Source organism: Hemibagrus wyckioides, linkage group LG19 (genome assembly GCF_019097595.1).
Source record: "Hemibagrus wyckioides isolate EC202008001 linkage group LG19, SWU_Hwy_1.0, whole genome shotgun sequence".
Classification (NCBI taxonomy): domain Eukaryota; kingdom Metazoa; phylum Chordata; class Actinopteri; order Siluriformes; family Bagridae; genus Hemibagrus; species Hemibagrus wyckioides.
The window spans coordinates 15,937,501-15,965,000 of record NC_080728.1 but is presented as its reverse complement, the minus strand read 5'-3'; the positions used below and the strand labels follow the sequence as shown (position 1 = coordinate 15,965,000).

General features: G+C 40.8%; 1 protein-coding gene and 1 long non-coding RNA gene across 15 annotated transcripts in view; one reads left to right on the top strand and one right to left on the bottom strand.

The window, feature by feature from the left end:
* LOC131370217 (uncharacterized) overlaps positions 1-2,680 on the top strand; it is a 12,839-nt gene extending 10,159 nt beyond the window's left edge. Inside the window, exons 2-3 of the long non-coding RNA XR_009207401.1 lie at positions 763-880; positions 980-2,680. This is a non-coding gene — a long non-coding RNA (uncharacterized LOC131370217). The remainder of the gene's footprint in view (positions 1-762; positions 881-979) is intronic.
* The window catches only part of mical3b (microtubule associated monooxygenase, calponin and LIM domain containing 3b), a 51,172-nt gene that overhangs the window by 23,179 nt on the left and 493 nt on the right, over positions 1-27,500 (bottom strand). For 12 of the 14 annotated variants that reach the window (XR_009207400.1, XM_058417413.1, XM_058417419.1 and 9 more), the window contains exons 1-16: positions 27,369-27,500; positions 21,057-21,352; positions 20,733-20,940; positions 17,958-18,074; positions 15,387-15,488; positions 12,295-12,450; positions 8,389-8,489; positions 7,704-7,961; positions 7,370-7,485; positions 7,151-7,277; positions 6,185-6,269; positions 5,686-5,833; positions 5,397-5,593; positions 5,009-5,115; positions 4,234-4,305; positions 3,973-4,152 (exon numbers count right to left, since the gene is read on the bottom strand). The exon at positions 27,369-27,500 is cut by the window's right edge. Coding sequence is in view for 13 of the 14 variants with exons in the window: in XM_058417413.1 (XP_058273396.1) it covers positions 3,973-4,152; positions 4,234-4,305; positions 5,009-5,115; positions 5,397-5,593; positions 5,686-5,833; positions 6,185-6,269; positions 7,151-7,277; positions 7,370-7,485; positions 7,704-7,961; positions 8,389-8,489; positions 12,295-12,450; positions 15,387-15,488; positions 17,958-18,074; positions 20,733-20,940; positions 21,057-21,326 (2,244 nt within the window). In the remaining variant the exon portion in view is untranslated. Of the gene's footprint in view, positions 1-3,972; positions 4,153-4,233; positions 4,306-5,008; positions 5,116-5,396; positions 5,594-5,685; positions 5,834-6,184; positions 6,270-7,150; positions 7,278-7,369; positions 7,486-7,703; positions 7,962-8,388; positions 8,490-11,153; positions 11,450-12,294; positions 12,451-15,386; positions 15,489-17,957; positions 18,075-20,732; positions 20,941-21,056; positions 21,353-26,821; positions 27,073-27,368 lie in introns of those variants that run through there. The other 2 variants (XM_058417412.1, XM_058417422.1) reach the window with 2 other exon arrangements.

Sequence of the window (27,500 nt, the reverse complement as noted above, 5' to 3'; positions counted from 1 at the left end):
AAAGCTATTTCTATTTTGCCAGTGGAACAGAAAGCTGGTAAAGTGGGTTAAATTTCCTAGCGTTCCTAAACAGGTAATGCAAACAAATCGTAATCCTTAAAAAAACTGGCATATGAATGAATAGTTAGTGACTAATGGTATATACACCGGTCAAGCCATAACATTATTACCACTGACAGGTGAAGTGAATAACACTGATGATCTCCTCATCACAGCACCTGTTAGTGGGTGGGATATATTAGGCAGCAAGTGAACATTTTGTCCTCAAAGTTGATGTGTTAGAAGCAGGAAAAATGGACAAGCGTAAGAATTTGAACGAGTTTGTCAAAGGGCTAAATTGTGATGGCTAGACCACTGGATCAGAGCATCTCCAAAACTGCAGCTCTTGTGGGGTGTTCCCGGTCTGCAGTGGTCAGTATCTATCAAAAGTGGTCCAAGGAAGGTACAGTGGTGAACCGGTGACAGGGTCATGGGTGACCAAGGCTCATTAATGCATGTGGGGAGTGAAGGCTGGCCCGTGTGATCCGATCCAACAGACGAGCTACTGTTGCTCAGATTGCTGAAGAAGTTAATGCTGGTTCTGATAGAAAGGTGTCAGAATACACAGTGCAGGACGGGTCAGGGCTGTTTTGGCAGCAAAAGAGGGACTAACACAATAGTAGGCAGGTGGTCATAATGTTATGCCTGGCCAGTGTACAGTATTTATGTGTCTTCATTTGTTGACAAAGCAGTGTCCAGCTAGTCCTTTATTTTTATTTATAGTGGCACAGTGGGTGCAGGTCCAGTATCCCTGGTTCATCCTGATCAGCCTCCAGAATCCACCAGAAGCATGACCAGGAGAAAGCTGTTACTGGAGATGAGTGGATTAATTACAAATATAGTAAGTGTTTTGATAAGCCTCAGTCATATTAATACATTTATTTCTTGAAAATGTGTTATATATCCTGTACATTAAGAGGGTTTTTTGGTTCTTTCACAGATTTGTTTTTGTTCTTTTCTCAGTACCAGGGAAGAACTATAACTATCTAGTCTGTGGCAATCGCACACCCACTACAGATTTGGAAAAATAGAGCACAGGTCAGAAAAACATGCTCATGAATTACTTAGTGGTTCTACTGATAACTGACACAATCATTTTTTGTGAGATTAAGATTTCGGTTAAACACAGAAATCACATGTCCTCTGACCAGGGGTTATTAAAAAATACACATAGCCTGCAGAAAACCCATTGAAAACACACAAGGCCTACACACACACACACACACAAGCATTCGCACAGCTCTTTCGCACTGGCTGGGAAAAAAACAGGTCAGTAAGAACGGTCAGAGATCTACACACACTGGAGTACATTGTTCTGATTAACACTTAAACTAATCACAAACCCAGACGCTAAACCACACAAACACATAGGATCCTACTTTACAACCAAACATTTCTACAAGTCTTTTGAACAGGATGGGGGAAAAGGATCGTGAGAGACTTCTGTCCATCTAGAGACGGATAAACTACACGACAGGACGGACATCTTCACCTGCTCGCTCTGGCTTGAGTGCACTCTGATCATCTCCTTATAGCGGAAACTCATCAGCTCCTGCTGCTGTGTGCGCTTTTTCTACAAAGAGCACCTCGATATACATCATAAAGAAAGAAAACGTCATCCTAAACAGACCCTGGTGGCAGAGGTGTGGCCTGAACCCCCTGTATACCAGGGCAAACATTTTCCAAAATAAATCGCTAATAATTTCCACTTAAAATACACTGAATTTGTTTTTTGAGTAACAAAAAAATACTGTTTTCTAGCTACATTAGCTATCCTAGTCTCTATCGATAACCCAAGGTAATCAACATAAGAAAAGAGACAAAGCTTTCACAAACAAACTACATGAAGAGTGGTGTCCAAATGAATTTACGGCCAGTCAACGATAAGGTTGAAATAGTTTGTTTACCTTCTTAGAGTTGTAGCTTAAATAATCTAGCTGGTTAAATCAGTCCTAGCCTGCTTAATAATATTCATTAGCTAGCTAAATCAGACAGAAGTAGACCTAGCATAGAAAAGTTTTTTATAAAAACAAAACAGGAAAATGACTGACTAGCATTAGATAGGTAACTAGCTAGTTAGCAGGTTCAAGATGGAGGTCAAGGCCACCAGTGTATCGATCTTTCATCATTTTGTGAGTAAAGATTAAGCGATAAGACAAAAACGACAGCAACAAAAATGTCAGGCAACACCTCATCCCCATGGTAATAATCTGTAATAATTTCCTATTTCTAATAATCAAACAATCACAGCACTGACTTTCAGTCACCTTTAGTTCAGTCTAAATGCAGTAGTTCTGGTGCTGGAAAGTCAGAATCTAGTACACTTTTCCAGACTCTTCCAGGACCCGAACTGAGGAACTCTGCTCTAAGATTTTGTTTCAGTGTGTACCTGTCTCCATGCAGGAAGAGAAGCTGGAGCCACAGGCTCAGCTGGAGGTTCAGGTAGAGAAGGAGCAGATGGAATTTGCTTCAGATTGGGCATGGAGCCGCACTGACACCAACAGACAAGAATACAAAGATAAGAGCTACAGAGCTGAGTGTAACATTATAGTGTGTGTGTGTGTGTGTGTGTGGTGTCCTGCAACAGATAAACATCCATTTTAGGATGATTCCTGCCTCACACCCGATATTTCCGGGAAAGAATCTGGATCCACATTTACACTGACCAGCATGAAGCTTTTACTATCAATGTATTTAGTCCAATTGCAAGAAAATTAAATAAATAATGTTAAATAAAATCATGTTAGCAGCTTCATTCCCTCAGTTCTGCAACACAATCCTGAGCAAGCACCGATATTTTCAAGCATTTTCTTTGCAATGAGCTCAGTGAGAGACGGAGACGAAATCAATTCATCTGCTGTCAGCAGATCCCTGAATCCAGTTTATCGTCTATCTATTTGTGTGGAATGGTAAGGTCATATGCTTTTATAATAGAAATATTTGATCATGGGGCAGCACGGTGGCTTAGTGGTTAGCACTGTTGCCTCACAACAAGCGGATCCTGGGGCCAAATCCTGGGTTTGAATAGGCGGGGGCCTTTCTGTGTTGAGTTTGCCTTCTGTTTGCGAGTGTGCCTGCATGGGGGTACCCTGGTTTCCTCCCACAGTCCAAAAGCATGTACATTAGGTTGATTGGTAATTCTAAACTGCCCATAGGAGTGAGTGGGTGTACCCCTGCCTTTTGCCCAATGTGTGCTGGGATAGGCTCCAGCAGATCCCTGTGATGGATATTTGATCATGTCAAACCCAAATCATTGGTAGAAACAACAAAATTAAACACGAATATATCATGGTGACTGACAGCGCATGGAATCACTATGGCTTTTTCGCTCTACCTCCAGTTCTCTTCTCAGAACAGACAATCCCCACATTCCCCAATCAATATTTCAGGGCATTTACTGTATATCTCATCCCTTACGGCTCCTGTTGATATAGAACATAGTAACATGATATCCAGTTACATGATATCCAGCTCCTGCAGTTATTTTCATGAGACAGCAAATCTCTCTAGGTGAAAGTTTGTATCATCTGTGCTCCTAGCTTTAAATTACAACAAAGAACATAGTGCTAATCAATAGGGATAGGTGATGCTTATGGTTTTCTTACTAAATAGAAACTAATAGCAAGACTAGAAACCTGATCCCAAATATTAGGGCTTTTCTTCATTCTTTTTCGTTGTGTTTCAGTCCCACATTTTCGTGGAGGTCTAATGCTAGATCTGCTTTAGCTTATAACAAACCCAAACTGCATCCCACAGTATTTAAGTCATCTGCAGTGCATGTAGGATGTAGGACTCAACAAGACGGACATGCTTATCAAATGCACGTTAGCTTAATATCCACCAAACACCACAGCAATCCACATGAACAAAAAACACCAGGTCTTGCACACAGATGTGTAATGCATGACTAATCCACACAGCACACACACACACCTGTCTCCGTATCGTAGTGGCTGAAGAAGGTGAGGAGGCATTTTCTTCAAACTTGGCCAACAGCAGAGACGCCATCGATTTGACCCGGCTTTGGTTGCCACCAGAAACCGTCGCCGTGCTCGAATCCGATTCAGGGCTCACTGCTTGGACGTCCTCGCTCTGGTCTGGTGAAACCTCCTCCTGTTGTGGTCAGATGTTTTTATTTACCACCAAATCAACAACATAATAATCATAACCACATTAAAGCAGAAAAGAACTCACGTCTTCCGACTGTCCGGCTTGACTCGTCCTTCTTCTCTTTCCTACTCCATCAACAGCTTTCTCTTTCTTATCCTGATAGATAGATAGATAGATAGATAGATAGATAGATAGATAGACAGACAGACAGACAGACAGACAGACAGACAGACAGACAAACAGATAGATAGATAGATAGATAGATAGATAGATAGATAGATAGATAGATAGATAGATAGATAGATAGATAGATAGATAGATAGATAGATTGGCAGGCAGGCAGACAGACAGAGAGATAGACAGAAATATAGATAGATAGATAGATAGATAGATAGATAGATAGATAGATAGATAGATAGATAGATAGATAGATAGATAGATAGATAGATAGATAGATAGATATTAGTGAGTTGTAGTGAAAAACTGACCCTGCGGATGGTCCACATGTGTTAAATGTGTGTGTAGGTCTCTGTGTATTAGTTGGTGTGTGTGTGTGTGTTTACATGTGTGTTAAATGTGTGTGTGTGTTTACGTGTGTGTTAAATGTGTGTGTGTTTACATGTGTGTTAAATGTGTGTGTGTGTGTGTTAAATGTGTGTGTGTGTGTGTTAAATGTGTGTGTGTGTGTTTACGTGTGTGTTAAATGTGTGTGTGTGTGTTAAATGTGTGTGTGTGTGTGTGTTTGTGTGTGTTAAATGTGTGTGTGTGTTTACGTGTGTGTTAAATGTGTGTGTGTGTTAAATGTGTGTGTGTTTATGTGTGTGTTAAATGTGTGTGTGTTTACGTGTGTATAAACTACCTTGGGGTTCCGTTTGCGAGACAGACTCTGTCCAAGCTTGTTGAGTAAAGACAGCGGAGACTTGGTGCTAGACATCAAAGCTGCTCTGTCCTCAGGACTCAGAGTGTCTGAAACCACAGCATAGACGTTTTATAGCCATGAGCCACCATTCTGCACACACACACAGACTGTTACAGAATTATTGGCACCCTTCAAGAGAATATTAAAATACAATATTGTGCACAAGGAACTATAGGCAGAGGCTTAAATATGTTTCAGCCAAAAGTATAACCCATATATTTATACACATGTACATGAAGGGTGCCAATATTTATAGAGTCAACCTATTATCTTAGAGACAGAGAGAAAGAAATCATAAAGCATATTGTGTAATGTTGCTTCTCCTCACCACTGAGTGGCGCTGTGTCTTTTAGGAGATCATAAAGCTGGCTGAGGTACATGACCATGCAGAGAGAGTCGCTCTCGTCCAGCACGCTCATCTCCTGACCGGTCATGATGGGAGAGATCCCTAACTCCTGCTCAGCTACGTGCAGGGCCAACTGGTTGTTCAGCTCAGCTTCGTTCTCATCCAGAGAGTCGAAATCTCTACAACAGCAAAAAAGCCCAAACGTCTAAATCTGGTTCAAAAATCCACAGAATCCTGTGGAACTGTTCATAGCGATGTTTATAGATCTCACATGAGGTCAGGTCTGTATCTGTGGATGAGAGCGCAGAGTGCTAGCCCGCTCCTCCAGGATGTGGTGAGGTCCGTCACACTCACGCTCCTGTAGCCCTGCGTCTGTTCCTGGCACCAACTCAGCAGCTTACTCGAACGTCCCGTGGAGTCTGGGTGAACACCGGGGTTAATAAAGTTCTATTAGACTAACAAGAAAATAAGAAAAACATCATGAGTGTGAAGTGAAGTAAAGCTTGTTAGCACAAAACCGCCATCACTAGAACATCTTCACAGAACATCTTGCTGTGTGAGCAGGGCTAAAAACATCACAACGTACATTACACACCCTTTAAGCTCCACCCACCAGACAGGTGCTTCTCACACGCACACACACACACACACATGCACACACACACACACACACAAATAATTAAATGAGATCTCACAGGCAGTATGCGTGTATGGTGTATGAGTATGAGTGTGTGTATATGTGTCTGTGCACTCAGAAAGTCATTGCTTACCTTGGTGTGTAAGTCTCGATGTTGGAGAAGGTCCCATGACAACTCCCAAAAGTGGCCCTTCATCTGTGTCTATGAGGTGGCAAACCTACGTAATGCCATCATCATCATCACAATCATCATCATCATCATCATCATCATCATCATCATCATATGAACAACATCAATGACATTCTGTTCATGTCCTGGCTCATTTGTCCCTGAATTTTTCCTTGTGTGTGTGTGCATATGTGTGTGTGTGTGTGCATATCTGTGTGTGTGTGTGTGTGGAATAAAACCTCCGACATAGATAGATAGATAGATAGATAGATAGATAGATAGATAGATAGATAGATAGATAGATAGATAGATAGATAGATAGATAGATAGATAGATAGATAGATAGATAGATAGATAGATAGATAGATACTTTATTCATCCCAAAGGGAAATTTACATCACAGAGATAAAATGTGTTTCTTGTAATACAATAGTATTAAATCTATAAAGTTTAAATGTAATGTGTTTCTTTAGTCTCTTCTTTCTAGGACTGAAACATTAGACTGATGTTTTCTTGCTATTTTTAAAGATCATTAATTATATAATGAAATGAATACCATGAAATCTGATCAGCATTAGAGACACACAGGAAATAACACAATCTGAGGCAGATATACAACTGTACTGCCACTGTGTGTGTGTGTGAGAAAATGTTTGTTTCTCACTGTGTGTACAGTATATGTGCATGTGTGTGTATGGTTGTGAATATGCTTGTGTATTCATGTCTCACTTTCACTGTGTGTGTGTGTGTGTTTTTGTGTGTGTGTGCATGCATTTGTTTCTATGTGATCATATGTGTAGGTGTGCATGTGCATGCAGTATATGTGCATATGTGTGTGTGTGCTTGTGTGTCTGTGTGTTCATGTCTCAATCTCAGTGTGTGTGTGTGTGTGTGTGTGTGTGTGTGTGTGTGTGTGTGTGTAAAACCCACCTGAGATGCATTAATAACCTGTGTGTTGAGGTTAGGGTAGCGAGTGCTGGGGTCCAGGCTGTACTGACTGTAGTTCTTACTGACGTTCTCGGGCGTGGTCTGAGGCAGCAGTCTATACACACTCTCTCTACCAGAGGCAACAGAAAACTCATGCTTCATTACCAGCACTGATACACACACGCACTTCATACAGCATTCAAGCAGATTACAATCTCAAACCTTTCAGCCAGCACCTCTAGAGGGTCCAGCCCCATTCCCCAACTCCGAACCATCCACGCTGTGTCCATAGCAGCCAGGAAACCTCGAGCAATGCCTGTCCCCATCGGCCAGAATGGCTGGATAAACACATGCAGAATACATATATATATTAACATACAGCATGTACAGCCATTCTAACCCACAGGACTCATGACTATGTTATTGTAACCCATAACCCACACAGAAACAGCAGCTGGAGTGGAAAAGGAAATGTATAATACAGTAGGCGTCTCTAGTCTTGTTATGTAACCATGACTGAGCAGAGAGAGTGGTGTGTTCCTCTTGTTCCTCTCACCTCCAGCAGACTGTCTCCCACCAGCGCCACCAGCAGCCGATGTCCCCTGCGCTGACGGAAGAGGGCGGCGTTTTCCGTGGCGTACATGCACGTGAAGTCGAACATAGCCACGTCCGGCTGCCCGTAGTGATTCATGGCAAAGTCTAGAGTCGGAAGCTGGTGATTGGTGGAGAAGTCTGCTGCTTCCTGTGCATACTCCAGCAGGGCATTCTGGTCTACATTGTCTCTGGAGAGCAAAACCTCTGTATCGGCGTAGTCCTGAAGGAAAATAAATAGCACAGGTGTGTATACAAACACACACACACACACACACTATTAGATGAGAACTGACACACAGTATGACTCCTTTCTGCTGGAGACTCTTTTATCTCTCTCTCTCTCTCTCTCTCTTACACACACAGACACACACACACACACACTAATCAGTGAGATCTGACATGCAGTATGACTGATCTCCAGCAGATTCTGCTTCACACACACACACACACACACACTCTGAATTAAATGAGATCTCACATACAGTATGACTCTGATCTCCAGCAGATTCTGCTTTTAACACACACACACACACAATTAGATGAGATCTCACATGCCTTCCTTTCTCCTGGAAACTCTTCATTCTCTCTCTCTCTCTCTCTCTCTCTCACACACACACACACACACACACAATTAACTGCGATCTCACATGCAGAATGACTCCTTTCTCCAGCAGACTCTGCTTCTTAGCTGTCATGACAAAGTAATGCGTGTCATCCTTATAGTAGACGATGTTCTCCAGGTCGATACCTGTGAGAGAAACATCACTGATAACCAGCTGTTATAAAGCACCGATAATAAAAAAACATGTTGGTTCAGACCAGCAGTGCTGTATTTAAAGAGTGTACATGTTAAAAATAAAACTCTTGGACAGGCATGTTCCTCATATGTCCAGATCTTGGCTTCCTGTAAGATTACCTTCTTACCTTTACCTTGTAGTTTGCCCAGAGGGACAGACCAAAGAATGGTTAAGGGTTTCATAAGCCACAATTTGTCTTAGAGTCTACATGTTAAATATTTTACTTCTTAGACCAAAATGTGAGGTAAAGGAATCTTTGGCTACGTGAAAAGGTTTTCTTTGTAATTTGTTCTATTAGCACTGTTATAGGGTTCTACATAAAACCTTTTGTTAAAAAGTCCTATTGGAAATTAAATAATCCTATTGGAAATTCAGTCTGTCCTGTAGGATCTTGTTAGAGTTTTAGACTCTTTTTGGACTCAGAAACTTTTGTCTGTTTGTCCTTTAGATTAGATTAGATTCAACTTTATTGTCATTGTGCAGAGTACATGTACAGAGCCAATGAAATGCAGTTAGCATATTATAGTGGCATATTTACAATAAATTACAATGTACAAGAGATATACAGCTCTGGGGATGATATGTACAGGAGAAGAGATGTCTTATGTACAGGTGTAGTAGGTATTATACTGTAAATAGGAATAAATATGATCTATATATGTATATACAATCACTGTATAGTAATAAAGATATGTTATGAATTAACATGCTAAACAAGATATACAGAGTGTGTATATAATACATTATATCTTCTTCTTCTTTCGGCTTTTCCCTTCAGGGAAAATCATCTCTCTCCATCTATCCCTACCTTCTGCATCCTCAACACTTATATCCACTAGCTTCATATCTTCATTTATTCCATCCATATACACTATATTGCCAAAAGTATTCGCTCACCTGCCTTGACTCGCATATGAACTTAAGTGACATCCCATTCCTAATCCATAGGGTTCAATATGACGTCGGTCCACCCTTTGCAGCTATAACAGCTTCAACTCTTCTGGGAAGGCTGTCCACAAGGTTTAGGAGTGTGTTTATGGGAATTTTTGACCATTCTTCCAGAAGCGCATTTGTGAGGTCACACACTGATGTTGGACGAGAAGGTCTGGCTCTCAGTCTCCGCTCTAATTCATCCCAAAGGTGTTCTATCGGGTTGAGGTCAGGACTCTGTGCAGGCCAGTCAAGTTCATCCACACCAGACTCTGTCATCCATGTCTTTATGGACCTTGCTTTGTGCACTGGTGCACAGTCATGTTGGAAGAGGAAGGGGCCAGCTCCAAACTGTTCCCACAAAGTTGGGAGCATGGAATTGTCCAAAATGTCTTGGTATGCTGAAGCATTCAGAGTTCCTTTCACTGGAACTAAGGGGACAAGCCCAGCTCCTGAAAAACAACCCCACACCATAATCCCCCCTCCACCAAACTTTACACTTGGCACAATGCAGTCAGACAAGTACCGTTCTCCTGGCAACCGCCAAACCCAGACTCGTCCATCAGATTGCCAGATGGAGAAGCGCGATTCGTCACTCCAGAGAACGCGTCTCCACTGCTCTAGAGTCCAGTGGCGGCGTGCTTTACACCACTGCATCCAATGCTTTGCATTGCACTTGGTGATGTATGGCTTGGATGCAGCTGCTCGGCCATGGAAACCCATTCCATGAAGCTCTCTGCGCACTGTTCTTGAGCTCATCTGAAGGCCACATGAAGTTTGGAGGTCTGTAGCGATTGACTCTGCAGAAAGTTGGTGACCTCTTCGTACTATGCGCCTCAGCATCCGCTGACCCCGCTCCGTCAGTTTACGTGGCCTACCACTTCGTGGCTGAGTTGCTGTCGTTCCCAAACACTTCCACGTTCTTATAATACAGCTGACAGTTGACTGTGGAATATTTAGGAGCGAGGAAATTTCACGACTGGATTTGTTGCACAGGTGGCATCCTATCACAGTTCCACGCTGGAATTCACTGAGCTCCTGAGAGCGACCCATTCTTTCACAAATGTTTGTAAAAACAGTCTGCATGCCTAGGTGCTTGATTTTATACACCTGTGGCCATGGAAGTGATTGGAACACCTGATTCTGATTATTTGGATGGGTGAGCGAGTACTTTTGGCAATATAGTGTACCTCCTCTTTGGCCTTCCTCTTTGCCTCCTTCCTGGCAGCTCCATGTCCAACATTCTCCTACCGATATACTCACTCTCCCTCCTCTGGACATGTTCAAACCATCTTAATCTGGCCTCCCTAACTTCGTCCCCCAACATGAGCTGTCCCTCTGATGTACTCGTTCCTAATCCTGTCCCACCGTGTCACTCCCAAAGAGAACCTCAACATCTTCAGCTCTGCTATATTATACATTATATATGCATGTTTAAATAATGTTGTTATGTACAGGATAAAAATGTACAGTAGTGCAAAACAGTTTTATCATTTCTACAGTGCACAGATGCCAGGTTGATAAGAGTGAGGTGAAGTAAATGCACACAGATATTACAGTGGATCAGTGTGATCAGCTGTTCAGGAAGGAAACAGCCACAGGGAAGAAGCTATTTCTCAGTCTGTCAGACACCGGAAGTGCCTTCTGGATGGGAGAAGGGTGAATAGTCCATGATTTGGGTGAGAGGCACCTTTAATAATGCCTTTCGCCCTCTGCAGGCAGTGTTTATTGTAAGAATTTAGAAGATTTAAGATTTTTGTCCAACAGATTATTAGAAATAATGCCTTGTCTTTGGAAACTGACTGGAATTTACACAGGGGGGTTTGAGAGTTCTAAAATCCTGAAAGATTTTCATTAAAATGTTCTAATTTTAATTTTAAAATATTGAATACCTGTATAGACCTGGACAGGAACCCAAGCAGATCCCAATAACAGTCCAGTAGAATTTTTCCTGGTCCTATACGACAATTCCTACAAAAATCTTATAAGAAATAGTTCCAAATTTATGACAGAACTTCAAATGAAAGTCCTGTACAAGTTTCTTCTTTTGGACACTTTTATAGGTTTCCTTCAGAGAAATACAACAAAGAACGCATAAGATTTCTATATAGCTACATAACGTTTTTATCTTAAATATGTGTGTCTATGTTGAAGATGATGTTTTCAGACAAAATGGTACCGAAATTGTAACTCGCTCTGGTAATGAATGAAGTTCTACTTAAAACATTTAACCCTTTTTTGCTAGTTCCTGCTGACTTATGGGACATTTTCAATCATCATAAACAAATTTTCTGGCTGGAATTCTGATATAAAATGTTGACTTTCAGTATGGGACGTGTGTTTTTCCCTCTGTTGAATAACTTTACATAACACCTTCAAATTTGAGATGATTATGAACAAGCACTTGGAGCATCTCAGACAGCAGAAATGGGTTTGATGTCAATATTTTCTTGAAGGTAGAAAAATTGTGGATTTTTTGCAGCTTTTCTATGAATATATTGGCCCTAGTATGCCAAGTAAAGCAGTAATACTTATGAAAAACTACAAATTCTCAAAGCTCTGAGTGTCTACTTTCATATAAGCTTCATATTAAGCACCAATGTGGAGTCTGAAATGACAAAGACATTCAATGCTGAACATAAACATAACAAAAATAGGCAGAAATTCTATTTTTGTGCTCTGGGGAAAATAGTCAAAATATTTGCCTAATTGCCTCTCTTTTTCTAAACTCTTAGAGAAAATGCGTGTTTGTATGGATCTAAAATTGTTCAATTTGTGTTTAGCATTTTGTTCAACATTATGTTAAATATGTTTTCTTTCAATTACCGGTGGCACCACGCAGCTCCTGGAAGAACCTCTGGTTGAAAATAAAGGCAACGCCGCTGATCTCCTCCACCTTGGCCTCTGCTGTAGTGTTACGGTTGATGAAATTTGCAGTAATAGCGATGGCCAGCTTTCCCCTGAACTCCTTCCTACGAAATCCTGACGGACAAAAAAAAGCAAGACTGAGCTTTCCCTTCGTTAACCAAAGAGCACTGAATACTCAAGCAGATAAGTAGAAAAAAGCAAAGGGAGCGGTGTTCTATGCTTAAGAGAAGCGCAGATATAAAAAAATAAAACAAATTCCGAATTGAGGAACTGTGATTTCAAGCTTGTATTGTGAAATGCAGCTGAATGTGCAAGAAAAACCATTTCGTCATACAGTCCCAGATTTGTCAGTGCTGCAGACTAAACTAACTTAAAACCTTATGACGCTTAGTGGACAGGAATGCGGAGAAACGTGACCACAAGTATGATTAAAAGCATTTCTGTACGCATTGGTCATATGGTGGTGTACATGCAGCTCGTCCCCTTGACCAAAAAAGCACAATATTGACAAACTATGGACTGTTTGTAGAAAAGTATGGACTAACAGACTGAAAGTGTATGATTAAGAATTCTCCTGTACTGTAGATATAAGATTATGGACAATTACAGGGTCTGGGGAAGACAAATATAGAAAATATTTTGATGTAAGCATACAGTATGTAACCTCCCCTCCAGGTCCTATTCGAACTTGACAATTAGAGATAAATATTGACCGTATGTATATAATTATTGAATATAAGTACCTATACAATTAGGAACAACATATGATTATACACTGAACAAAATTATAAACGCAACACTTTTGTTTTTGCCCCCATTTTTCATGAGCTGAACTCAAAGATCTAAGACTTTTTCTATGTACACAAAAGGCCTATTTCTCTCAAGATGCTGATTAGACAGCATGATTATTGCACAGGTGTGCCTTAGGCTGGCCACAATAAAAGGCCACTCTAAAATGTGCAGTTTTACTGTACTGGGGGGGTCTGGGAGGGGTCCGAAAACTAGTCAGTATCAGGTGTGACCACCATTTGCCTCACGCAGTGCAACACATCTCCTTCGCATAGAGTTGATCAGGTTGTTGATTGTGGCCTGTGGAATGTTGGTCCACTCCTCTTCAATGGCTGTGCGAAGTTGCTGGATATTGGCAGGAACTGGAACACGCTGTCGTATAAACCGATCCGTGGGTGACATGTCCAGTGAGTATGCTGGCCATGTAAGAACTGGAATGTTTTCGGCTTCGAGGAATTGTGTACAGATCCTTGCAACATGGGGCTGTGCATTATCATGCTGCAACTTGAGGTGATGGTCGTGGATGAATGGCACAACAATGGGCCTCAGGATCTTGTCACGGTATCTCTGTGCATTCAAAATGCCATCAATAAAATGCACCTGTGTTCGTTGTCCATAACATACGCCTGCCCATACCATAACCACCATGGGCCACTCGATCCACAACGTTGACTTCAGCAAACCGCTCACCCACACGATGCCATACACACTGTCTGCCATCTGCCCTGTACAGTGAAAACCGGGATTCATCCGTGAAGAGAACACCTCTCCAAAGTGCCAGACGCCATCGAATGTGAGCATTTGCCCACTCAAGTAGGTTACAGTGACAAACTGCAGTCAGGTCGAGACCCTGATGAGGACGACGAGCATGCAGATGAGCTTCCCTGAGACGGTTTCTGACAGTTTGTGCAGAAATTCTTTGGTTATGCAAACCGATTGTTGCAGCAGCTGTCCGGGTGGCTGGTCTCAGACGATCTTGGAGGTGAAGATGCTGGATGTGGAGGTCCTGGGCTGGTGTGGTTACACGTGGTCTGCAGTTGTGAGGCCGGTTGCCAAATTCTCTGAAACGCCTTAGGAGATGGCTTATGGTAGAGAAATGAACATTCAATTCACGGGCAACAGCTCTGGTGGACATTCCTGCAGTCATCATGCCAATCGCACGCTCCCTCAAAACTTGCGACATCTGTGGCATTGTGCTGTGTGATAAAACTGCACATTTTAGAGTGGCCTTTTATTGTGGCCAGCCTAAGGCACATCTGTGCAATAATCATGCTGTCTAATCAGCATCTTGAGAGAAATAGGTCTTTTGTGTACATAGAAAAAGTCTTAGATCTTTGAGTTCAGCTCATGAAAAATGGGGGCAAAAACAAAAGTGTTGCATTCATAATTTTGTTCAGTGTATATAGATACAATTACGGACTATAGGGCTCTAACTATGGACAAGAATACTGTTAGGAATAATGTAATGATAATAATAATGTAGGAATATTTGGATATGATTATGCTGATTTAAGGACTGTGTGGAAATGGAAATTCTATGGAAATGCACTTCATGTTTATTACAGTACACAGTGTTTCCTACACCTATTCAGTGTTGTTAGTAAGTTGGGGTCACAGCTGGAGCAGACAGTTAAGGGAAATTTAGGGCTTGGAGGTGCTGGGGCTTGAACCCATGACCTTCTGATTGTGGTTACAGATCGCATGTGCTTAAACTGTTCTGGGTACTTGGGTAAAAGGCTCTGGGTAATTAATTGGAAGGTTGGGGTTCAAGCCCTAGCACTGCCAAACTGACACTATTGGACCTTGAGCAAGGTCATTAACCCTTTCTGCTCCAGATGTGCTGTATAATATCTCACCCTGCAATCTGACCACAACTTCCTCAGCTGGGATATACGAAGAAAACAATTTCACTATGCTGTAATGTATATGTAACAAATAAAGGCTTCTTCTTCTAGGATTAAGTATAGAGTGATAGATGATTGTGGATTGCAGTATATATTCAGGGAAGATTATTTACTGTAGATATCCAACAATGGATAATTATAGAATGTAGATGTATGATCTGCTGGTATACAATTATTGACTGTAGGTGGATGATCATGGACATTATAGATTGTAAATATACAGAATTAATAAACAATTAACATTAACAGTGATCCCAAACTTTTGAATGGTAGTATTACAGTAAATAATGAACTGTACAATTTTAGACAATGTTGTTCATTTGTCCGGCTTTGATGGGGTTGATTGCATGTTATTACCCGGTAAGGTGTTTCTCCTGCCGTCTGCTCCAACAACCACATCGAACTGCAGCTCACTCACTGGATGTTCAGCTGGATAGATCTCAGCACTCCAGCCAATACCTGCGCAGAACACAGATACAAGAGTCCAGCACTCTAAAAAAGGCTATAAAGCACTATAGAGATTCTCAGGGTGCACTCGTTTGTTCCTTTGGACAATGTTTGAGGTTTTAAACTCTTTTTACCAGAGGCGAAAAAATTTGGAGGTTTCCATGTTCAGGATTGAGTGTCTTGGTCATGTCAGACTCCACAGTGGAGGTTAATATGAAGCTCATATAAAAGTAGACAGTCAGAGCTTTAAGGATTTGTAGTGATTCAGAAGTATTTCTCTTTTTCCCTAGCCTACTAGGGGCGATATATTTATAAAAAAGTTCCAAAAAATCAAAAATGGTTATGTTTTTCCCACACAAATGTTTCCATCTTCAAAGTAAATGTTGATATCAAACCCATATCTGGTCTCTATGATGCCCCAAGTGCTTGTTCACAGTCATTATAGCATCATAGCTCAAGCAGTTAAGGCACTGGGTCACCAGGGGTGCTTCATCATGGCTGACCCTGCGCTCTGACCCCAACCGCCAAGGATGGGATATGGGAAGAAAGATTTTCACTGTGCAGTAATGTATACAGTATGTGACAAATAAAGACTTATCTAAAATTTAAAGGTGTTTATCTTCACCCACGAAAATTCTGTGTAAGGTTATCCAACAGAGGGAAAAACACCCATCTTACGCTGAAAGCCAACAGACTCCTGACTCATTTTATATCAGACACACTGACATAGAATAATTCATTTCTTTATACTGATTGAAAACATCCGATGAGCCGATTTCACTCTGCCGGTTGAATAGAAGCCAGTGTAGTGGTAAAAAGGGTTCAGTACAATTCAACAGGGCACTGTTTATACAGCCGGACCTGTTAAATATTCCTGCACGTAGGGTCAAATCATACTGTTCTGTTCCAAATGCGCTTGTGCTAAATGGGGACAAGGAAGTATCTAAGAAAAGCCACAGCGATAAGAGTAAGTCACGCAGTGAGTCAACGACGTCAATCTGGCCCCATTTATGTAATAATTACGCAGTACTTGCAGCCTTTGCTTCCTTTTCTGCTGCCATGTGGATTTGAGTTTTTGGACAATTTGGCACAGTTAGTGCACAGGTCTGGAGATGAGAATTGAGGAAAAAGCATATACTGTACAGACACAAAAATATAATACAAAATATAATGTTACTGCGTTTCAGTGTAGCACGACTATAGCACACTGATGGAAATGAAATGCTGTGCTAGAACATGAATGATATAAACTTCCAACATAAAATCTGCATTTATTTTTTTGTAGAAAAAGAAATCCCCTGCAGAAGAGATTGTACAGTGCAATGAAGAAATTGCACATAAATAAAATTTATTTGTCACATACACATCCAGACACAGTGCTTTTATTCTATTTAATCTGTCTTTAAAAAAGTAGTGTAAAATAAACTAATAAAAAAATTTACAATAAAAATAAAAATAGAATTAGCATTTCAAGCAAAGAGAAAAATTATATATAAAATATAAAATATAAAATATATATATATATATATATATATATATATATATATATGAATATCAGTGACAGAACAATATGACTATTTGGATTAAAGTGCAGATGTGTCCAGTCACAAATATTATTTATTTCTTACTGTTTGCTTACAAGTAACATTGTGGTTACTGTAGATCTCATTTCTAGGCCACTAACACACAATGTTTCAGACACACCCTATACATCAGATGATCTCTGGACAGTGCGTCCGAGAATAGATCACAAGCTAAAGATCGTGTCATAAAAGAGGAAGGAAAAGACGCCGGGTGACCTTAAACGTAAATAATCGTGGAATGAAACTCCACATCAGTTTTGTTGCAATAAGTACGGTTTAGTAACCAGGCTACGGAAACCATGATGTTGCTAAAACAAACTGGGTGTATGTGGTATTGCCAGGATTTTAGCTTTTGTAAGAGGCTGGTACTTAGTGCTAATAACTCTAAGTCTAATTTCAAACAATAAAGCTACATTTATGAGGGAGATGCTAGCTCAAGTGATTAAGGCATTGGGTTGTTGATTAGAAGATCAGGGTTCAAGCCCCAGCACTGCCAAGCTGACACCATTGGGCCCTTGAGCAAGGCCCTCAACCACTACCCCCATCTCCAGGGGTGCTGCATCATGGCTGACCCTCCAAGCATGAGGAGGGTGCTGTAATGTATATGTGACAAATGAAGGAACTCCAAACATCATACCAGTGACTATATCTTCCTCACTTCCTGATGAATGGAAGTGTGTCTATTATTCACGTAAGAGTGAATAGACAATTAGAGCCAAAGGTTTTGAAGCCGGTTGCCAGCTACGTTTAAAATAAATACCCTCTGAGAGCCGTGGGTGTCTGAGAGTCTGATGCCAAGATGATTTACTCTTCATGATCAGTTCAGTACACAATGGAACTGAAGCCAAAACATTTATTAGGTACTGTATGAGCTGGAAGACTGTAGATGTGATCTTACTTTGGTTCTCTTGGTTCTCTGGAGGTTCCTTCACACTCCTGAACTCCACATTCACATGAACCTCCACACCCAGGAGCAGAGCCACTTTCAGCAGTATGATCTGCAGCTGACGGATACCTTCACACACAACAAATATCACATGACTCAGTCTTATGCAAAGGAGGAAATGTGGAAGGACAGTGTGTACTTCTTTTTTGTTGTTGTTTTTTGAGATAGATTCTTCAATGTAATGGTTGCTCTAGCATTTAACAATGACCTTTAGACACTGACCTGTGATGGACTGGGATTAATTTGAGGGTGTATTAGATTCTTCATAAATACATATAAGACTTTTAAGACTTTTTTTATAGATTCTTTCTCATTACAAGTTAAAAATAGTCTTCTATTGGCAGATCATTTAGTTTCATTCAGGTATTTATTACAAGACAGAAACCTAATGATCTGCTAATAATATAGGAATTTTAGGCTTAAACCTATAATATAAATATATATATAAATTGCTATAAATATATAGAGAAATTGCCATACTTTCACAATATGTACAGTTATTTCAGAAAATAATTTTAGAAAATATGTACAGTTAGAGTAGTTGAAAGCATCGGTAAGGAGTAACACTCTTGAGGATATTATGCTACTATAATATAAATATATATAGAAACACATAATGGACTCAACGGTCCTTTATTTGTTGGATAATAATCTCTTAAAGATACATTTTAGCTCACTTCTCCTTCATTCGAGATATATTCTCTTTACAATAATTTTCTTTTTTTTATTTGCAGTGTGGATGATTTCTTGAGGTTGGATAAAGCACCTGATATTCAAGAATTCTTTCACAAGTCTAAAAAAGAAAAAGCGCACAGTGACCTTTAACATCTACTGCAACAAAAATCCATCTGCTCTCAGATTCTCATAGTTTGTATTTATTCAACTAGTTTGTATTGAGACAGTCACTGTAGGTATCACACTACACATATACACTGATCAGCCATAACATTATGACTACTGAAAGGTGAAGTGAATAAGACTGATGATCTCCTCATCATGGTACCTGTTAGTGGGTGGGATATATTAGGCAGCAAGTGAACATTTTGTCCTCAAAGTTGATGTGTTAGAAGCAGGAAAATGGACAAGCGTAAGGATTTGAGCGAGTTTGATGCCGAAAACACCAACAATGGGCATGGACCACGGAGCAATGGAAGAGGGTGGCCTCTGTGGGATGCAGCATCTGTGGAATGTGCTGGACAAACAAGTCCGATCCATGGAGGCCCCATCTCGCAATTTACAGGACTTAAAGGATCTGCTGCTAACATCTTGGTGCCAGATACCACAGCACACCTTCAGGGACCCATGCCTCGACCGGTCAGGGCTGTTTTGGCAGCAAAAGGGGGACCAAAACAATATTAGTCAGGTGGTCATAATGTTATGGCTAATCAGTGTGTGTATATAAAAATCTTGGTGGTAAGTAAAAATGTCCTGAATGTTTGGCTGGTTTATATAATATTTATTATTAATTCCAAGCTTATTCAGTTGGCAGATAAGTCTACATCTTTCTACAGCCATGTCAATACTCCATATTAGCAAAAGTATCTGACAATAGAATTTCACAATAATCCAGGCACTTTTATTAAAACACAATCTAAAATCCATGTCACATTAACCAGGAAATCATCAAACACATTAAAAACCTCAAATCACTGCACAGTCAAAATGTAGAAACAAGAGACAGTCAAGACTGACGGTCAAGGAGAGCATGCTCAGAACGTAGTGAACAGGAAACTTTGGCAAGACTTCGCAAGACAGGTCTGTGAGCTAATATAGAACAGAACCAGGAAGTAAACAGAATTGTAATGATCATGACTACAGAGACAGTGACTTCTGTTGGTGGGGAGAGGAAGTGTCCTGAGCTGGTGTGAGACTTAAAATTAGTAAAAAAATGTGAATGACTAGTTTTTGAAATCTGAATGTATCTGAGGTGGGTTTTTGGCTAAGAATTTATATATAGTCAGCTCTCTCAGTCTAGCATTGTAGTAGAAATTATTTTATTAAATTATTATAATTTTTATTCTTTCTTTGTGGAAAAAAAATTATTAAAAATTATTTTTTAATATTATTATTATTATATATTAAAATTTTGATTTTGCTGGTTGTTGCTTTTTTTCCCACCAGATTTTGTGATGGATTTTTATTTATTTATTTATTTTATTTTTTGAGTAAACTGGAATTAAATTGGTGAAACTACAAGCACAGGATTCTTCATTTAAACTTCTACCAGTGACGACACACGATATGTAATAACCTTCTGCGATAGCTGTACTCACACACGTGAATCAAATACGGCTTTGGCTGAATACGTGTTGCTATGACGACACATGACACGTGACTCGTACCAAATTTGTGGTCAATCTGCTGTCATTTTGAGCTGCATTTTGAGCTTGCATTACTTTCTGCAGTCCTGAAGGTCCTGTCAAAAGGCTAGTCACTTACCTTACATAAAAATATAAGACTTTGTATGTTTTTATGAGTTTCTTATGCACTTTTACCTTCATACTTAAACATAAAAATAAACAAATGCATGAGTTTTAAGGTAAGTTAAAAAATCTTAGCTGTATTTTCAGTAGTTTGCATTTTTACTTGAGTAAGGAATCTGTGTTTTACAAGGCTGTATTGCATCAGCTTACAATAAAAAACATACGGTAATACTCTCAAGCACACAACACACACACACACACACAAGGCAACAATGGAACAACAGACAGCATTGGTTTTACTCACTGATATGATCTATGGCTCCTGCGCAGAACTTTCCATAAAACTTCTTGGCTCCGAGGCCACGCAGGTCCTGGATGGTGAAAGGCCAGAGATGGAGGACGTTGTTCCTGGAGAAAGTGTCCCTTTTTTCCACCAGCACCACCCTCGCACCCAGAAAGCTCAACTCGATAGCTGTACGAAGCCCACATGGTCCTGCGCCTATTATGAGACACTGACAATCATAGAAAAAACACGTCTCTAATCCACACACTCATGTAAAACACACACACTACATCTTCGCTTATATGTATTCAACTAGAACACCAAATTTTGTGTGTGGTAGATTACTGTAGTGTTAGAACAAGCGTGGCCCCTCTGGTACTCTTTCTGGCTGGCTCGTTTGTCCAGCTTGGCCCACAGTGCTTTGGCTCTCCAGTAGTTCAGTCTGGACCTCAGGGTCTTGTAGAATAGCGGATTGTCTCCTGGCTGCAGGTTGAGCTCAGCACAGAGCTCCTGAAAGGCTCGCAGTGTCTCCCTGCATGTCGACGCCTGCACAAAACTGTCGAACAGGGCGAAGGGGCGGCACCCCTCGCCCACCACCCCACCACCATCACTCATCTCATCCCAACGTCATCGCAACACACCTGAGGTAGAGAGAGCACCACAGGGGGGGAAGGATGGAGGTAGAGAGTTACTCTGTTCAGCTTGTTATAATTTCACAAACAATATGTAGTTACAGTAGGTTAAAGCACAGGTAAGGAATAACACACTGGAGGATATTATGCTATAGGAAAATAATCAGCGACAGAGTGGTGAGGTAAAGCTACCACCCTGAAGTTGATTACTTTCCTAAAACAGCTCATCTGAAACACTAGTGTTGTATTATTATTCATGCAACACACCAAATTGTCACCTATTATGCTTTTTTTATTTATTAAACAACATTCTTTTTATCTGTTTACAGTTAAAGATCTGGAACCCGAGTTCCTGTTATCACTCATATTAAAGCAGAAACTTTATGATTCCGGGTTGTCCGTGTGTCCGTCCAGAATTCCCACATTGTCCTATTTGTTCATCCATCCATTGTCTATACCCACTTTATTCCTAATTAGGGTCACGGGGTTCTGCTGGAGCCTATCCCAGAACACATTGGGTGAAAGGCAGGAGTACACCCTGGACAGGTCGCCAGTCCATCACAGGGCCACACATATATAGACAGACAACCACACACTCTCACACTTATGGGCAATTTAGAATTACCAACCAACCTAATGTACATGTTTTTGGACTGTGGGAGGAAACCGGAGTACGCGGAGTAAACCCACACAGGCACGGGGAGAACATGCAAACTCCACACAAAAAAGCCCCTGCCTGTTTGAACCCAGGACCTTCTTGCTGTGAGTCAACAGTGCTAACTACTAAGCCACCATGCTCCTATTTGTTAATGTGTGGGCAAATTCATTGATTTTATCAAATATTTCTGTGCAACACCTCATGAATTTGAACTGAAATGAACTGAGCCCTCCACATCAGCTAGAGTAATTTTTTCCCTTCTGTTGAGATAATTTTAGTGGTTGAAGAAAACACCTTCAAGACCATTATGAACAAGTAGTCAGGGTGTCCGAGAGAGCAGAAATGGGTTTGATATCAGCATTTATTTTGAAGGTAGAAACATATGTGTGGAGAAAAATTTCTTTTTTCATTTCATTGTCTGTACCGCTTATCCGATCTATACTCAGGTCACAGGGAGCCTGTGCCTATCTCAGGCGTCATCGGGCACCAAGGCAGGATACAACCTGGACGGAGTGCCAACCCATCTCACGGCAAACACACACACTCATTCACTCACACAATCACACACTACGGGCAATTTAGAGACTCCAATCAGCCTAGAAGCATGTCTTTGGACTGTGGGAGGAAACCGGAGCACCCGGAGGAAACCCACCAAGCACGGGGAGAACATGTAAACTCCACACACACAGTGAGTGGAAGCGAAACTCGGACTAAATAATACAGAAAACCTTATGAAACATTACAAACTCTTAAAGCTCTGAGTGTCTACTTTCATAGGCGCTTCATATTAAACTCCACATGACAATCCTGAACATGGACACAACAAAAACAGGCAGAAATTCTGGTTAAAAGAGTTAAATAAAAGAAACATTTATTTTTTGTTTTAGATGTATGTGGACGATCTGACATACACAAAACAAACAAGCTGTTACTAGAAACAAAGAAGTAGTTAAATATAAATAGGATTTGAATTATTTATCATCTTCTGATCGATCGAAAATGGAGAATTCAACAATATAAAATCAATCACAGAATATCTGAACAGACTAAAGGTCTGAATCAAAGCTGAAGATTCCGCAGGAAACGGTTTCACTTTATCTGAATGGTTTATTTGGTGCTGTCGGCATCAGCAGTTTCATCATCTGCACGTGTTTCCTGTCCATCAGCGTAAAACACTCATTATAAACCTGCCATGTGTCAGGGAATGAGATGTGTATCACATGAACGTGGAATTTGTAATAAATAGTACAGGGTTTAAAAATAAAAAGAGAAACAGATCTGGAAATAGGACGTCTTTTGCTGATATTACTCTCATGTAATATTAATGCATGGCTCTGTCTAATCCATAGACTGAATACAATACAATACAAACATATTATTGTATTTTTTTCTCTTAAGGATTTGATGCTTTGTAATATCTGGTCACGATAATATCAGGTCTGGATTAAAGTGTTAATAAAATCAGTTACTGACAGTGTGTGTCAGTGGTTTAATTCTTTCTTTGCAAACACACAGATACACACATACAGATACACAGACATGGGTATACACAAATACAGACACACACAGATACATACACACACAGATACATACACACACAGATACAGACACACACAGATACATACACACACAGATACAGACACACACAGATACATACACACACAGATACAGACACACACAGATACAGACACACACAGATACAGACACACACAGATACATACACACACAGATACATACACACAGATACAGACACACACAGATACAGACACACACAGATACATACACACACAGATACATACACACACAGATACATACACACACAGATACATACACACACAGATACAGACACACACAGATACATACACACACAGATACATACACACAGATACATACACACACAGATACAGACACACACAGATACATACACAGATACAGACACGCAGATACAGACACACACAGAAATGGACATTAATACAGACACAGACACAGACATAGCTACTGACACACTCAAGAACAGATAGAGACAAACACAGAGATACACACACACAGAGACACAAATAGAGACACAAACAGAGATACAGACACAAACATAGATACAGAGACACACAGCTACAGACAGACACAGACAGACATAGATACAGACACACACAGACAGACATAGATACAGATACAGATAGATACAGACACGCAGACACAGATACAGACACACATAGACACAGATACAGACACACACAGATACAGACACACAAATACAGACACACATAGACACAGATACAGACACACACAAATACAGACACACACAGATACAGACACACATAGACACAGATACAGATACACACAGATACAGATACAGACACACACAGATACAGATACACATAGACACAGATACAGACACACACAGATACAGATACAGACACACACAGATACAGACACACAAATACAGACACACACAGATACAGACACACACAGATACAGACACACAGATACAGACACACACAGATACAGACACACACAGATACAGACACACATAAACACAGATACAGATACACACAGATACAGATACAGACACACACAAATACAGATACAGACACACAGATACAGACACACACAGACGCAGATACAGACACACACAGATGCAGATACACAAAGACCCACAGACACAGATTGATACAGACACACACAGACACAGATACAGACACACACAAATACAGATACAGACACACACAGATACAGACACACATAGACACAGATACAGATACACACAGACAGATACAGACACACACAAATACAGATACAGACACACACAGATACAGACACACAGACAGATACAGACACACACAGATACAGACACACACAGATACAGATACAGACACACACAGATACAGATACACACAGATACAGATACAGACACACACAAATACAGATACAGACACACACAGATACAGACACACATAGACACAGATACAGATACACACAGATACAGATACAGACACACACAAATACAGATACAGACACACACAGATACAGACACACATAGACACAGATACAGATACACACAGACAGATACAGACACACACAAATACAGATACAGACACACACAGATACAGACACACAGACAGATACAGACACACACAGATACAGACACACACAGATACAGACACACAGACAGATACAGACACACACAGATACAGACACACACAGATACAGACACACAGACAGATACAGACACACACAGATACAGATACAGACACACACAAATACAGACACACACAGATACAGATACAGACACACACAAATACAGATACAGACACACAGACACAGATACAGACACACACAGATACAGACACACACAGATACAGATACAGACACACACAGATACAGACACACACAGATACATACACACACAGATACATACACACACAGATACAGACACACACAGATACATACACACACAGATACAGACACACAGATACATACACACACAGATACAGACACACACAGATACAGACACACACAGATACAGACACACACAGATAAAGACACACACAGATACATACACACACAGATACATACACACACAGATACATACACACACAGATAAAGACACACACAGATACATACACACACAGATACATACACACACAGATACAGACACACACAGATACAGACACACACAGATACAGACACACACAGATACAGACACACACAGATACAGACACACATAGACACAGATACAGACACACACAAATACAGACACACACAGATACAGATACAGACACACACAAATACACACAGACACAGATACAGACACACACAGATGCAGATACAGACACACACAGATGCAGATACACAAAGACCCACAGACACAGATTGATACAGACACACACACAGACACAGATACAGACACACACAGATACACAGATACAGACACACGCAGATACAGACAGACGCAGATACAGACACACACAGGTGCAGATACACAAAGACACACAGACACAGATAGATACAGACACACACAGACACAGATACAGACACACACAGACGCAGATACAGACACACACAGATGCAGATACACAAAGACCCACAGACACAGATTGATACAGACACACACAGACACAGATACAGACACACACAGATACAGACACACACAGATGCAGATACAGACACACACAGATGCAGATACACAAAGACACAGACAGATACAGACACACACAGACACACAGATACAGACTCACCCAGACACACAAAGATACAGACACGCACAGACACAAACATAGATACAGACACAGATAGATACAGACACACACAGACACAGATAAATACAGACACAGATAGATACACACACACAGACATAGATACAGACACACACTGACACAAACATAGATACAGACACAGATAGATACAGACACACACAGACACAGATAAATACAGACACAGATAGATACACACACACAGACATAGATACAGACACACACTGACACAAACATAGATACAGAGACACACAGCTACAGACACACCCACACCCACACACAGACAGCTACACACAGCTACAGACAGACAAAGACAGATACAGACACATATAGATATAGACACACACAGACACAGACAGATACATACAGACACACACAGATGCAGAGACACACTGTCAGAGCCAAATACAGTCACACTGACACTCACACATGCCTGCAGGCACACACAGAAACAGACACAGTCACTGACAGACAAACACAGACGTAGGCACACAGAGCCATGCACACACACACACACACACACACACACACACACACACACACACACACAAAGCTTTAAGATGGGATTACCTGAATGAACCTGACCAAAGGTTAAAGCTACAGTCTGTCCCGGGTTTCTAACCTAAAAATACTGCAGTGTGTACAGAAAATGCACATCACAGCAAAGCCAGTGAGCGTCATTAATGATTAATGATGTGAATTCTCAGGTCATCTGTCACTCCGCTCATTGTCCATCTGCCTCGTCTGAGTCCAGCGTGTGTGACTGACAGCGTGCTGGATTTAAAGCAGTGCTGCAGAACAGATCAATCACTGATCTCCCAGATCTCTGCTGGACACACACACACACACACAGCTAAAGATGCTCACAGACCCAAAACCACTCTATTACCTCATCTGAACCCTTTTCTCTGCAGAAGCAGCTTGTATTTGTTACATATTCAGTGCTGACATAACTAGAGCACCGATGTCTCCTGATACAACACAGATCTAACGACGTGAGTGAAAACATGCACACACGTGACTCTCTCTCTCACACACACACACACTGTGCATACATGACACACATATATAATCACATAAAAAGGGATGCTTTTATCAGATTAAGAAGAATACTCACAGTGCACTGCAGCACACACACACGCTGCTGACATCCGATCTACCTCGCCTTCCCTTACTTTCTGTCTTACTCCCTCGCTCCTGTCTTACTTTCTGTCTTACTCCCTCTGGCACATTGCCAGATTTACTTCAC